Source organism: Aedes aegypti, chromosome 1 (genome assembly GCF_002204515.2).
Source record: "Aedes aegypti strain LVP_AGWG chromosome 1, AaegL5.0 Primary Assembly, whole genome shotgun sequence".
In the NCBI taxonomy this organism is placed as follows: Eukaryota; Metazoa; Arthropoda; class Insecta; order Diptera; family Culicidae; genus Aedes; species Aedes aegypti.
Window position 1 is genome coordinate 49157278 of NC_035107.1, and position 13646 is coordinate 49170923.

Here is a 13646-nt window from a genome sequence, read left to right on the forward strand (position 1 = left end):
TCCCAACTCCGTGTTGTGTAGAATCGGTCCCGACCTAGAGAGTTTCAGCTGCTCGCTCAGCAAGAGTTCGATGAAAACAGCATTTCCCAGGATCACGTCAATCGATCCCGGTTCATTGAATGTGGGACCTGCTAGGCATATTCCCGTAGGTAGATTCCACGTCGAAGTATCGATGTACTGCTGCGGCAGGCTTGATGTAATCTTCGATAGTACAACGAACTTGACCTCGCAAGACATGTACGAAGTATTACAGGATAACACCGTTGCTAATATAGCTTGCTTAGCAATCGAACGGAGACCACCAATTCCATCGACTGGCAAGTTCTCCCGAAGTCGTTGGAACTTCAGTTTTTGCGACAAGTTCTCAGTGATCATGCAGACTTGAGATCCGCTGTCCAGTAAAGCTCGAGCATGAATAGTATTTCCGTGCCGATCACCGAGCTTCACTATAGCAGTTGACAACAAAGCAGTGTTTGATATGTAGTGTGTATTGGATGATGTAGCAGTGTGGTGTACAGTGGAAGGGTTGGTGGGAGGTGGCGAGAATGCATTTTGCGAAGATGTACTTGGAGTTAGTGTAGTCTGTGCGATTTGAGAATTGTTCCGGTTTTGGGCTTGATTAGATTGCTGAGACTGGGAGTTCGCGGCTTGAGGTCCTTTAGAGTGCTTCTGGGAGGAGGGCTGATTCACATTCTGCCCCAGACCAATAGCGTTGCTGTACGGATGCAGCAACTGGTGGTGGCGTTGTCCACATTTGCCACATGTAGACCTCAAACAATCCGCGACAAAATGACCGGAACGTAAACAATTAAGACACAATCCAAGTTTCCGAGCAAGAGATTTCCGATCGACGACCTTCATCCTCCCAAAACTCGTACACTGCTCCACGGTATGCGGTCCCCCATTGCAGACAAGGCAGCCTTTGCGACACCGCAGCATGAACCATGGGATTCTTGTTGAACTTCTTGAAGTCGTTGCTCTTCCGCGCTGAAGTTGATTGCAAGATTGTACAGTGGTTCTCCAGGAAGTCAACCATGGCTTGGTATGACGGGATGTTCTTTGAACTATGATGCGTTTCCCATAGACGGAGTGTATCGTCGTCCAGCTTCTGAGAAAGCATGAAAGCCAGCAGCGTACTCCATTGATCAGGGTTTTCACCTAGCTTCTCCAGCTGTTGGAGGTTTATCTTGAAAGTCATCAGGAGATGGTTCAGTGCTTGAAAACTCTCCGACTTCATGGGAGCAACAGAGAACAGTGCCTTCAAATGTTCCTGTGCGATGAGCTTATGGTTCTCGTACTTGGACTCCAGGATACCCCAAGCTAACTCATAGTTGACTGCTGTAACCTGGATCTGGTTGATCTGGTACAGAGCTTCATCCTTCAGAGACGTACGTAGATAGTTGAATTTGTCTATCGTACTAAGGTGATTGTTGTCGTAGATCAGCGATGTAAAGTTGTCTCGGAAGTTCATCCAATCCAACAGCCTTCCCGAGAACGTAGGAAGCTTCAACTCAGGATATCTTGTCCGCGATACCTGGCTAACCTGGGGCTGGACCTCCTGTTTCGGCTCTCCAACAGCTCCCGGATATCCACCGATCTTCGAAAGAAGCTTCTGCTTCAAATCGAAATATTTGTTTTCAAATTCCTTGAAAATCTCAGCATTTTCCCTTTGGCGGGCCTCAGCCAGGGCAGCTTGTCTGGACGCTCCATCCTCAGCTTCCTCTTCTATTCCGCCAACCGCACTTTCAGGTTCTATATCCAGATCATCAGTTAGCACTTCGATATTCACTCTCAATTCACAGTATTTTTCATAAACATCGTCCAACTTCTTCAATCGCAGTTGCACGGTACACTTATCACGTTCTTCTTGGTACGTCGACAGGAACTCTTCGATGTTTTCCAAAGAAATCCGCGCGTGTCGCTCCTGCTTCACCAGCTGTCGAAGCTGCGTTGTCGGCATCGTTGTAGAAACACTGGTCACGCACTATGAATCACTAAGCCACAACTCACTCCCGAGACCTCAAGCGACCGAACGATTGACAGTAATTGACAGGCCAACGTACCACCTAGTGGTTAATTCTCAATGAAATAGAGCAATCAAAAGTGCCTAAAAGGCAAAACATAAATAATCAAACCAGAGAATCTCAGAACCGTCTCCACAGAATGCTACTGATGAGTACAATATCGCATGCAATTAAAACTCAGTCAGAGCTTAATTTTCTCTACCGCTCGTAGAGCTTTCGGTATGGCTGGTACAAATGCTATCCAAGCCAAACCACCTCAACCACACAATCACACGCACACTGTACTTATCTGGTTTCTGCTGCTGAAGTCCGACTGTCCTGGGGCCTTTGGTATCGATGGTGATGTCCACTGCAGACGAACGAGATACTTCTCACTCCTGGAAGACCAACAGCAACCACTAGAGCACCTACAGCAACCACGCATGTATTTCCCCAAAAGGCGACGGAATAAATCTTCACCACAGCAGCGAGAATGGGCACTTTCCCCAACGCATCACTACGCTGGCAGAACAGATTCACTATCCCCCACTATCACTATGCCAGTACAATGGCAATCAATTCAGACCGCACTGGTCTTTTGTACACTGGTCGATGACCGTATCGACCCAAGCCAAGCGCATTACATGGAACACGTATCCTTCACGAGTCTGGCAAATCCGGCTCGAAGGACCAATATGTGGGATACTCCCGGTTCGCACTTCAGCGAAACACCCGCGAATCAACAGTCCGTACACTACGCGACCACTTGTGATACGATCACACGAAATTAACTGAACTATTCGCCTTTCAATCGAAACCAAAAGATATTAATTTATTCACTTCACACAGTGGACTGTATTTACGATACGCGACGGTCCAACGGTCGATACCGATACCGCCGGTGGTTGGATTATAACTGAATCTCCTTCGTATCTCTGCATCAAGGGATGCTGCAGGAGATTAACTCGATCCCTCATCGGGTTATCTCTCTCTGGGAATCAACATATGAGCTATTGCTATCTACCTAGAGCATTGCGGTCACTCATTTGCCAATCTGTCTCGTGGTACAGTGGCGCGTAAAAATATCGTACCTATCTATATCTAACACATTTTGAAATTATTATTCTTTTAATTTTTTTATGCCAGTAAGGTTAAAAAAAACTTTTAGGTAGATTAATTCAAATTTTCTATGGTCAATTTGACAAATTCAAGCTGGGAATGTAAGAAAATAAAGGAAAACAACATTTGCGGATATTAAAGCTTAATAAAATTCTCGTAAGCAGTCTGCCAATAAATGATAATAATTCTTGATCCACTTACCCCACCCCATTAAAAAGTAGGGGTAAGTGTACCATGTCCAATATATTTGTATTTATTTATTAAAATCACATGCTTTTCATTGTGATTCATTCAATTAGAACTGAAGTGCTCACCATGTGTCGAAAAAAATAATAGAATTCGATTTAAGACAGAGATACAATGGATTTTTGATTGATGGAAAACAATTTTGAAATTAATTACTTTTTGCAGCTAACAAGTTTGCTTGTGTTAGTGTACGTGTAGTACCAGTTTTGCAATAGTATCAGTGTGGGCATAAGAATATAACCTAAAACGAAGCAATGGTGCGAAAACATTCAACATATTCAAGCATTTATGCTTTATATTGACAAATGATCCACTTACCCCACTGATACATTTCCCCCACTGTACCTTAACTTTAAAGTGGCCGATCAAAATGCTGTGCATTTTTAACTGCATGAATTTCAAGTAAAAAATACAGCTTAATCGGAGCTCTAGGAGCCAAGATCAAAGTCACCAAACTTGGTCATTTTGTATGGAAAACGGTAAAATGATCTTTTTTGTCGGTCACTGTATAACTTAAATGATACCGTGTTAGAGAACCAGACTGGAGCGAACTAATTAGTCTGGTAGTTCGGATAAGTCTAAGCGTCTTATGTATTTTGATACATAATATGGACAATCGACAAGTAGGGATGACTAATGGACAATGTAAATAACAAATATTCCTGTTGCTTCAGGGGATTTTTTTTATTATCGTACAAATTGGGCCGAAGGGTCTCAGATTTTCATGAAACTTTTTCCACAGGCACGGCTCATGGATATATGAATACAAAAAAATTGAGAAAAATTCAGGGTCGCCTATTTTTCCGGAAAACTCAGGTGGAAACTTTTTGTTTTCCCTTGACACTACTTACTTTGAAAAATCATAACTCAAGAACGAAGCATCGTAGAAATAAAGTTTTATATGAAAATTTAAGCAAATTTTCTCAAAAATCCAAAAAAAAATATGAACTGGAAAAAGTTTTCCACAAAATTTTCCACCGTTGGGAAAATTCGTAAAGAAAAGCCGGAAAAACTATGCCCGAACTCGTGGAAAATTTTCAAAAAAATATTTTTGAGAAGGTAATTTTATAAGCTTTAATCACTGAAATTTTTGGAATGCACTTTTTTTTCGTTTTTGAGTTATGGCCAATTTTGTGAAAAATGTCCAGATGTGCCATATAAGACTTTTCTTTGAAAAATCATAACTCAAGAACGAAACATTGTAGAAACAAAGTTTTCATATGAAAATTTTAGCAAATTTTCTCAGAAATCCAAAAAAAAATGAACTGGAAAAAGTTTTCCACAAAATTTTCTACCGTTAGGGAAATTCGTAAAGATAAGCTGGAAAATCTATGCCCGAACTCGCGGAAATTTTTTATTCAAATATTTTTGAGAAGGAAACTTTATAAACTTCAATTCTAGTAACTTTTAGGATGTACTTTTTTTTGTTCCTGAGTTAAGGTCAATTTTGTAAAAAATGCAAAGATTTGCCATACATGCCTTTTCGTTTAAAAATCATGACTCAAGACCTCATCATGACTTGTCGAACCGGTAATGGAGCACTTCACGCAAATTTTCATCTTTTCCGTAATCCACCGAACTCCATTCGAATGAAGCTTACTGATGAGGCCTTGGCTGATCGATCGTAGATTTGTCCTTACTGATTTGTGGCCGTCCAGTCCGAAGGGGTTACAGCATAAAGAATTGTATTCATAATATTGAACTTTGTCCATTTCAACAGCTTCGGGAAAACTTTTTTCACTTTCCAAAAATTAATAACGAGGAATATACAGCTGATAGACAACACTTGCACTTTCTCACTGCTCTTTGTTAGTTTTTGGTAAACTTATGATTCTCAAGCCATTTCAACGCTTTAAACTTGAATTGGTAAATACATATTTGTCATATTGTCTACCCATTTATTCAACTGTCAATTTTGTAGTTACCTAACAGGAAAAAATTGCCTACATTCTGATTGAAGAAAACTTTGTTTCTATGTAGTTTCGTTCTTAAGAAATTTTGTTTATGAACTTATAAACTTGTAAATATATGGTTCAAACAGCTCATCCTAGCAATATTTGATCATGTTTTAGGAACGAAAAATGAGCGTATTGAAAAATATTGTAGGATTGGATCTTATTGATCGCTCTTTTCAAATATACTTTGTTTGGAAGCTGGAATAGCTAATCGGGTTTTCATTATTTGTTTTCATAAACAGTGAAAAATGTCCTGAAAAACTGATTCCATTTAAAAAATTTCATATTTTTGAGATAATTTGAATCCGGTTCGACAAGTCATGATGCGTCTTGAGTCATGATTTTTAAACGAAAAGGCATGTATGGCAAATCTTTGCATTTTTTACAAAATTGACCATAGATCAGGAACTAAAAAAAGTACATCCTAAAAGTTACCAGAATTGAAGTTTATAAAGTTTCTTTCTTAAAAATATTTTATTAAAAAATTTCCGCGAGTTCGGGCATAGATTTTCCAGCTTATCTTTATGAATTCCCCCAACGGTGAAAAATTGTGTGGAAAACTTTTTCCAGCTCATATTTTTTTTTTGGATTTCTGAGAAAATTTGCTTAAATTTTCATATGAAAACTTTGTTTCTACAATGTTTCGTTCTTGAGTTATGATTTTTCAAAGAAAAGTCTTATATGGCACATCTGGACATTTTTCACAAAATTGGCCATAACTCAAAAACGAAAAAAAGCGCATTCCAAAAATTTCAGTGATTAAAGCTTATAAAATTACCTTCTCGAAAATATTTTTTTGAAAATTTTCCACGAGTTCGGGCATAGTTTTTCCGGCTTTTCTTTACGAATTTTCCCAACGGTGGAAAATTTTGTGGAAAACTTTTTCCAGTTCATATTTTTTTTTGGATTTTTGAGAAAATTTGCTTAAATTTTCATATAAAAACTTTGTTTCTACGATGCTTCGTTCTTGAGTTATGATTTTTCAAAGTAAGTAGTGTCAAGGGAAAACAAAAAATTTCCACCTGAGTTTTCCGGAAAAATAGGCTACCCTGAATTTTTCTAATTTTTTTTTTATTCATATATCCATGAGCGCTGCCTGTGGAAAAAGTTTCATGAAAATCTGAGACCCTTCGGCCCAAACCCGTACGGTAATAAAAAACAATCCCCTTCAACGATACAAACATAATTTTGAGGCGGACGAGGTGGACAAAAGACAAGTAAATATGATCAGCAAACCTAAACAATGTTGGAGTCAAACAGATATCCCAGCTTGCTTCAAAAAATCGAAAAGGAGCTTCATATAACCAAGATCAAGCTTACCCAGAACATCTTTAATGTCTTCCTTTTCTGGTTTCCCTTGGGCCCTGAGGGATGCACATAAATCGGATCTGGCAATACCGTGTTCGGGGCAATCCCATACCACATGGTTGGCGTCTTGATAGCCTGCACCACAGCTGCAGCGATTGCTTCCTGTGAGCCCTATTCGATAAAAATGTGAGCATAGGGAATAGTGATTGGACATAAGGCGACACATTACCTTGATAAATTTTCGACTAATGTCCAAACCCTTAAACCACGGTTTCTTCGATACCTGCGGGAGAATGGAATGTAACCACCTGCCCATGTCTCCTGCATCCTATTTTTGTTGCCAGCTGATCAAAGCGTGCCGACGAGCAATTGTAAAAAAATCGTCGAAGGCGATTTGTCTGTCATAAATGTCGCCTTCCATAGCGCCCACCTTGGCGAGCGTGTCCGCTTTCTCATTGCCCGGTATAGAGCAATGAGAAGGGATCCAGACCAAGGTGATGGTATATGATTGATTCGATAGAGCACTCAAAGTATTTCGTATTTCGCTAAGGAAATACGGGGAGTGCTTTACCGGCCTCATTGAACGAATAGCCTCTATGGAGCTAAGGCTATCCGTGAAAATGAAGTATTGATCAGAGGGAAGAGCGGCAATTCGCTCTAATGCATAATGTATAGCCGGTAGTTCTGCAACATATACTTAACATTTTGTTAACAACATATCACATTTCATTTGCCGTAGCAGTTCAGATTTTTTACAGGTGAGTTGATTGCATCTGTTTATAAGAGAAAAAAAACATGTTTTTAATTTACTTAACCTAACTTAATCTAAATATGTAACGCATTAATGGTGGAAATAGAAGATTGTAACGATTTTTGCCTGAAATTATTAATTAGTTAATTTGACATTTGTTCCAATGTTCCCGATTTATGTAGGGATTTTGATTCCTATAATTGTAGAAATTTATTTTGAGAATCATATAGCAATTAGAGTTTTCAATTTTCCCGGGATTTGACTTCCCGGGAAACGGGAAATAAAATTGTCATTTCCCGGGAATTCCCGGGATCCCGGGAAATCCTTAAAACCTGTAAATTAAGCTAATTTGATGCAGTTCTTTGATTTTTTTTCACATTTAGGGGTCTATTTTGTAAATCGAGCAGATTCATGTGACTCGTCTGAGCTCATTGTCGATCAAAGTAAGCATGCATATTTCAGATGTCACCCGTCGACTCCCATAGTAATCCAGTCACATAGAGTGACAACTGTCGATAAATTCGAGTGACAGAGCCAAGTCGAGCGAAATTTTTTGGTCGACAGTGACTCCAGTCGAGTAATTTTTGATCGACTCGACTTATAAAATAGACCCCTTATCAATCATTTTAAACACTATAATAAAAACCAACTAGAGCCTTTCGCTAAAAATTGTGACTGTTAAATTTGATAGAAACCGTAAGCGAGATGGATCAACGAGGTCCGAGCTCGTATAGAAAGCAACAAAAATAAATAAATCATAAAAAGTCTATAAACCTACTTAAATCATGGAATAAATCCCTCGAAAGTTCCTTTATATTGTATTCCATATGAACTTTCTTGGAAAAACATATCGTCAAAAATATATGCATTTATTAATAACTATTTGATTACGAAAAAAATACCAATAAACATCAAAATATAATTAGTAATCTAGTGAGGACATTTGTTGGTATGATGTGAAAAGTAAATTGTGCGATAGTAACTGTTGGTTTCAAGTTTTCAGCTGGAGAATTTCCGTCACTTCCGGGAACATCAAAAACCCCAGTTGACTTAGTTTTTTTTCCCAGAAAACAACCAATTCGTCAGCAGGAGCAAGACCATGCTTCTGGAACACTGCCTCTTTCTGGGATAGTGGATTTCATTTTCAAAATGTTTCAACTCTTATCCGAAACGAGAAACCTAATCAACATGGCACATTCCTTGGCGAAGCCTTTTCTGAAGCTAATAGCCGATTATTGACTCGTTCATTTCTTTCGATGGCTAGTATGTTCAATGATCGAAGGGCTACAGTGGAATCGTAGGAGTCTTATGAAAAATATGGAGGCATTCAAATTTTTAGTGCACAGCACTCGCTGCGACATACATTTGCTCTTTGTGAAACATGGCTCACGATTTTAATATTATCCGTCTGGATTGAGGGAATGGATACGGAGGGGTACTTTTAGGGATTAACAAGCTCCACTCCTCTTACAGAATCGACTTCCCCTCGATGGCAGGCATTGAAGCATATCGGAAACGTGGCACACGGAATAAATTTGAGCGGTATTGTTCTCTTGATCGAAGTCCAAGAGCCTCGTGAAAGCGAAGAAGCCCGGTTATTGGAGAAATTTCGTTAACGGACTATCACGACAAACGTCGATGCGAACTCTTTGGACGGTCGGAAAAAGGATGCGCAACGCGGTACCGGTAAATGAGGATCGAGAAAGCTTTCCTCGATGGATAATCGACTTCGCAAAGAAAGTTTGTCTGGATTTTGTCCAGGTGCAAACGACTGTTCGTGATTATACAGACGAAAGGAACGAAATGGACTCAGCTTTTTCGATGGCAGAATTTTCACTTGCTCTCCTTTCATGTAATAATTCCGCCCAGGAATGGGCAGAATTAGGTTCAACTTGCTGAAAAATCGGAAAAATCTCCCAGATGTCGCAAAGAGGTGCTTGTTTAACTTTGTTCAATGTATTCTTGGAGCTCCCCCGTCTTGTCGGTCCACTTGTCCACCTTGTGTCTCTTCGAAATCTGTCTTTTTGTATAGTTACAGGTTGACATTGCCCACTCATCGATTGACCAGCAGCAAAGCAAACACATCAACTGAACACTGCTGAATGTCAACGAAATGATCCCATTGTCCTCTCCCTTCCTGGAAAATTACTGTTACCCCTAACCTCGACCAAACCGCGAGTTTTAAGGATCCCCAAAGCTAACACAGACAATTAAGAAATCATTATGAATTTGTAATACATTCAAAAGATCTCGGCTCCGTAATGCCTAATGGCGCATGAGCCTAATAAATAAATAATTAAGTAAAAAAAAAAACAAAAATTCTTGTCGGATTCCCGTAAGATTTGCAAGGATTTTAGTCGGATACGCAAAGATTCCAACTGAAATCCAAAGGATATCAGTCGGTATTTGCGAAAGTTCTAGTCGGATTCGCAAGGATTCTAGTGTGGTTCGTAAAAATCCATTCGGATTCAAAAGTCGGAAATTTCCAGTCGGAATCCCAAGAAATCCTAAAGATTGCCGGGTTTGCAAGGATTCCAATGGGATTCGCAAAGCATTCAGTCGGATTTGCAAGTACAGTCGAATTGCGTTCGTTGCACTATCTTTAGGTGGGCTTCGTTTTAATTGGGCTCCCGTTAGGTGCGTATTGTATTTAATATTCTGACAGCTAAAAACTCAGCCCAGACAGATTCACTAGGATTCACTAGCTTCGCAAGGATTTGAGTCGGATTCACAAGGATTTCAGTGAGACTCTCAAAGATTCCAGTCGGATTCCAAAGTCGTGGAGACTCCAGTTGAAATTCCAAAAAATGCAGTCGGATTCCAATCGCAAGCTCAAGGATGGCAGTCGGATTTTGGAATCCCAAGAATTAAAGTCAGATTCGCATAGATTCCATTCGCTTCCGCAAGTATTCCAGTAGGATTCGCAAGAATTTCAGTCGAATTCGTGACGATTCCAATCGGATTATCTAGGATTCCAGATAGATTAACAAGGATTCCAATCAAATTTGCCATAAAAATCTTGGATTATTTCGCAAGGACTCACATAGATTCCAGTTGGATTCACAAGAATTCCATTCTGTTCAGCAAGTATTCCACTCGGATTTAGTCAGATTCTCTACAAAGATTCCATTTGGATTCGCAAGGATTCCAGTCGGATTCGCATAAAATTCAGTCGGATTCGTAAGAATTCCAGTTAAATTAGCAAGGGTTCCAGCTAAGATTCGCAATAATCTCACGAGGATTCCCAAGGATTCTAGTCATATTCGTAAAGATCCAATTGTATCAAATCAATGTAAATTCTATATTCTATTACAACTTCGCGGGCAAGGGTTGTACTTCAGCAGAATACCACTTTATATGACATCGTTTGAAACAAATATACTCATCCTTATCCATCTTTGCCGCTCATTTTCAGAAACACATTCTCCCGCCCCTTCTCACCCCGGAGGCCAACCCTGCGGACCGCGCCGCCCTCGTCCGATTCCTGAACAAACTGATCGCCAAACTGCCCGGCATCACGCGGGACCGCCTGCTCGCGGCCATGACCTTTGGCCTGTCGGCGGTCATTCAACGTCTGCGCACCGTAGACGCCTCGTTGGACCTCAGCGATATCGAGAAAGTATTAAACCTGGACCAGCTGCAGTCCTCCTCGGCGGCAGCCGTCACTTCCAAGCTTCGCCATCAGCACCTGAACCGCAGCAATTCGTCGTCACCGTCGTCGTCGTCGTCTTCTTCGTCTACAACCGTAGATTCGGTGACGGCTTCACCACCTCCTCCAGTTGCAGAATCAACGCAGCTCAACGGAAGTAAAGAGGAATCATCCGCTATGGTGACGGAATAGTACGGGTTAATTCGCGATGGGCGGGACGGGATTTCGAAGGTAAGATAACATTGAATTTTTGTGGTGACTTCTGACCGGATACAAGTGCGCGCAAGATCCACTCAACACTGAAATACGGGATAAACTATAGCACAAGTGATTGTTTTTTATTCGCTTCGAAATGGGATGTCGAGGTAGAGATAGTTACTATTTATGTTCTACTTCTTTCGGTTTAAATTGAAATTAGACTCTGAAGAAGTTCTTGTATTCAAATACACCGATTTTGCCGTATATTCCTTTTTTGCAAATGCTTGCAATTCAATTCAATGAAGATTACTGGAAGCTACTGCAATGCTTTTCGATAATAAACCATACGGAAAACTGTAAGTATTCGACCTTGGAAGGGGATTTCGTTGATCTATTAACATACCGAAAGCCTTTTGTCTTGCAGGAAAGAGAAATTTATGTCCATACATCGGATGTTGGAACAAGTTACCGCAGCGTTTAACATTGTTAAATGCACACGCGACGTCATCATCTTCGGAATTGTAACCGTATTTCCTTTCGCTCATTCAATATTTTACAAAACTGCTGCATCAATCGGTGATACAGATCATATTGGTCTCAACGATCGGTATGATGCTCTGGCGTATAGTTTTCAACGACATCCATCGGCAAGATATCTATGGTAAGTACCTTTTTGATGTTATCCAGTGTCACTAGATGGTAGCAATCGATTCCGTTGCATAATATTCACCGCTGAAGAAGTCGAGTACATCAAGCCGTAAGTGTCTAGGGAAATAAGGGACATACTTCGATAGGAATTCTGGTGCGCCATGTGTAATGATCGCGAGGAGAATAACGATGGTGGCTGTCAGGTGGAAGGAACACTTTCAGCAATTGTTGAACGGTGAAAATGGAAATGTAGCGATAAACAGGATGAATATTGATGATGACGTTCCAGCTGTGGACCCACCGACCATAGGAGAGGTTAAAAAGGCTATCAGCTGCTGGAAAGGACGAGATCCCAGTCGAGCTTCTCGAGCACGGAAGTGAGCACCTTTACCAATCGATCCACCGAGTACTTCTGAAGTTGTGGGAGGACGATCTACAAGAAAGGGTACAGACTAGAGTGTGCCAATCACAGAGGAATTACCCTGCTGAATTCGGTGTACAAAATACTGTCGCGCACCCTGTTTAACAGATTGAGACCGCTCGAGGAGTCCTTCGTCGGCGAATATCAAGCTGATTTCCGTGAGTGCCGCTCGACAACGGACCAGATGGTAACTTTGCCAATGATCCTAGATAAACTTCGGGAGTATAACTTGCAGACTCACCATCGATTTATTGTTTTCAATGCGACGTGTGGTTCAGAGAAAAGAAATGAGCTGTGGCAGATAATGTCTGAACATGGCGATACTAATTAGGCTGATACGCTGGCTGGTTCGAAATCAAGTGTTCAGATTGCAGGCAACGTGTCAACTTCGTTTGTGACGTTAGACGGATTGAAGCAGGGAGACGCACTTCCGAATTAACTAATCAACTTTGCTCTCGAGGGTGCTATTAGCAGACACGGCGTGCAGAGAAACGGCACTACCATCAATGAAAAATGGCAGCTGGTCTGCAAATGTCGGAAGAAAGAATTGCGAAAAAATATGCAGCAGAGAACCAGGTACAGGTCGGCGACTTCGTGGAAGACCACAAATACGCTGGCTGTACGTAGTGGAACAGGACATTGCGACCCCGAACGTTCGTGGCAACCCAAGGCCGAAGAAGATGAATCTCTACAATACGCCCGGCAATTGGGGTGACGGTACGCTGTAGCCATCAAGGTACAAGGTATGGGTAGGTTTTAAACTCCTGAGAGGACCTTAGACAAGCTTATTTGCAACTGTTAAGCTGGAACTTCTTTCCATAATTAACCGGAGCACCAAAGCTTTACCGCGTAGGACACACGAAAGTTCTTCAAGCTGGACCTGTCGCGCAACGGTTTTTTGGAACTAGTGCTGAAGCAGTTCTTCTAACGAACGAACGTGGTGTAGTCCACAGGTGTCGGCAGTATTATGACGGTGAGGCTAGTAACGAAGATGACGCGGTAGTAATTCTGCAAACACGTGTGGAGGAACAGAGACTCAGATCTCCATGAGGTTGATGAGAAGATTGATTGTTAGTGTTACAACAAAGCTGGCGGAGTGGATCATTAACCGAATAAGTTATTAGAATACGAGGAAGATAAGCTGTCATCATCAGAGAAAAAAGTTTTACTGAAAGATTGGCTGAAAGTCGACATTCATCTACCTACAGAAAGAATAACGAGCTGAATCGCGCCTATGATCGTTTTTAACTACTTAGCGCCGTCTACAAGATATTCCAATATTTAATATAGCCGTCTATTTGAAACACTTAGGGTATCTATATTAGGCAAGATTTTTGAGCGAACAAGT

General features: G+C 40.9%; 1 protein-coding gene across 1 annotated transcript in view; it reads left to right on the forward strand.

Moving 5' to 3' along the window:
* The window catches only part of LOC5569484, a 35142-nt gene extending 23550 nt beyond the window's left edge, over nucleotides 1-11592 (forward strand). The window contains exon 6 of the mRNA XM_001658519.2: nucleotides 10798-11592. Coding sequence (XP_001658569.2) covers nucleotides 10798-11223 — 426 coding nt within the window. The 3' untranslated portion in view covers nucleotides 11224-11592. The remainder of the gene's footprint in view (nucleotides 1-10797) is intronic.
* The last annotated feature ends 2054 nt before the right edge of the window (nucleotides 11593-13646 follow it).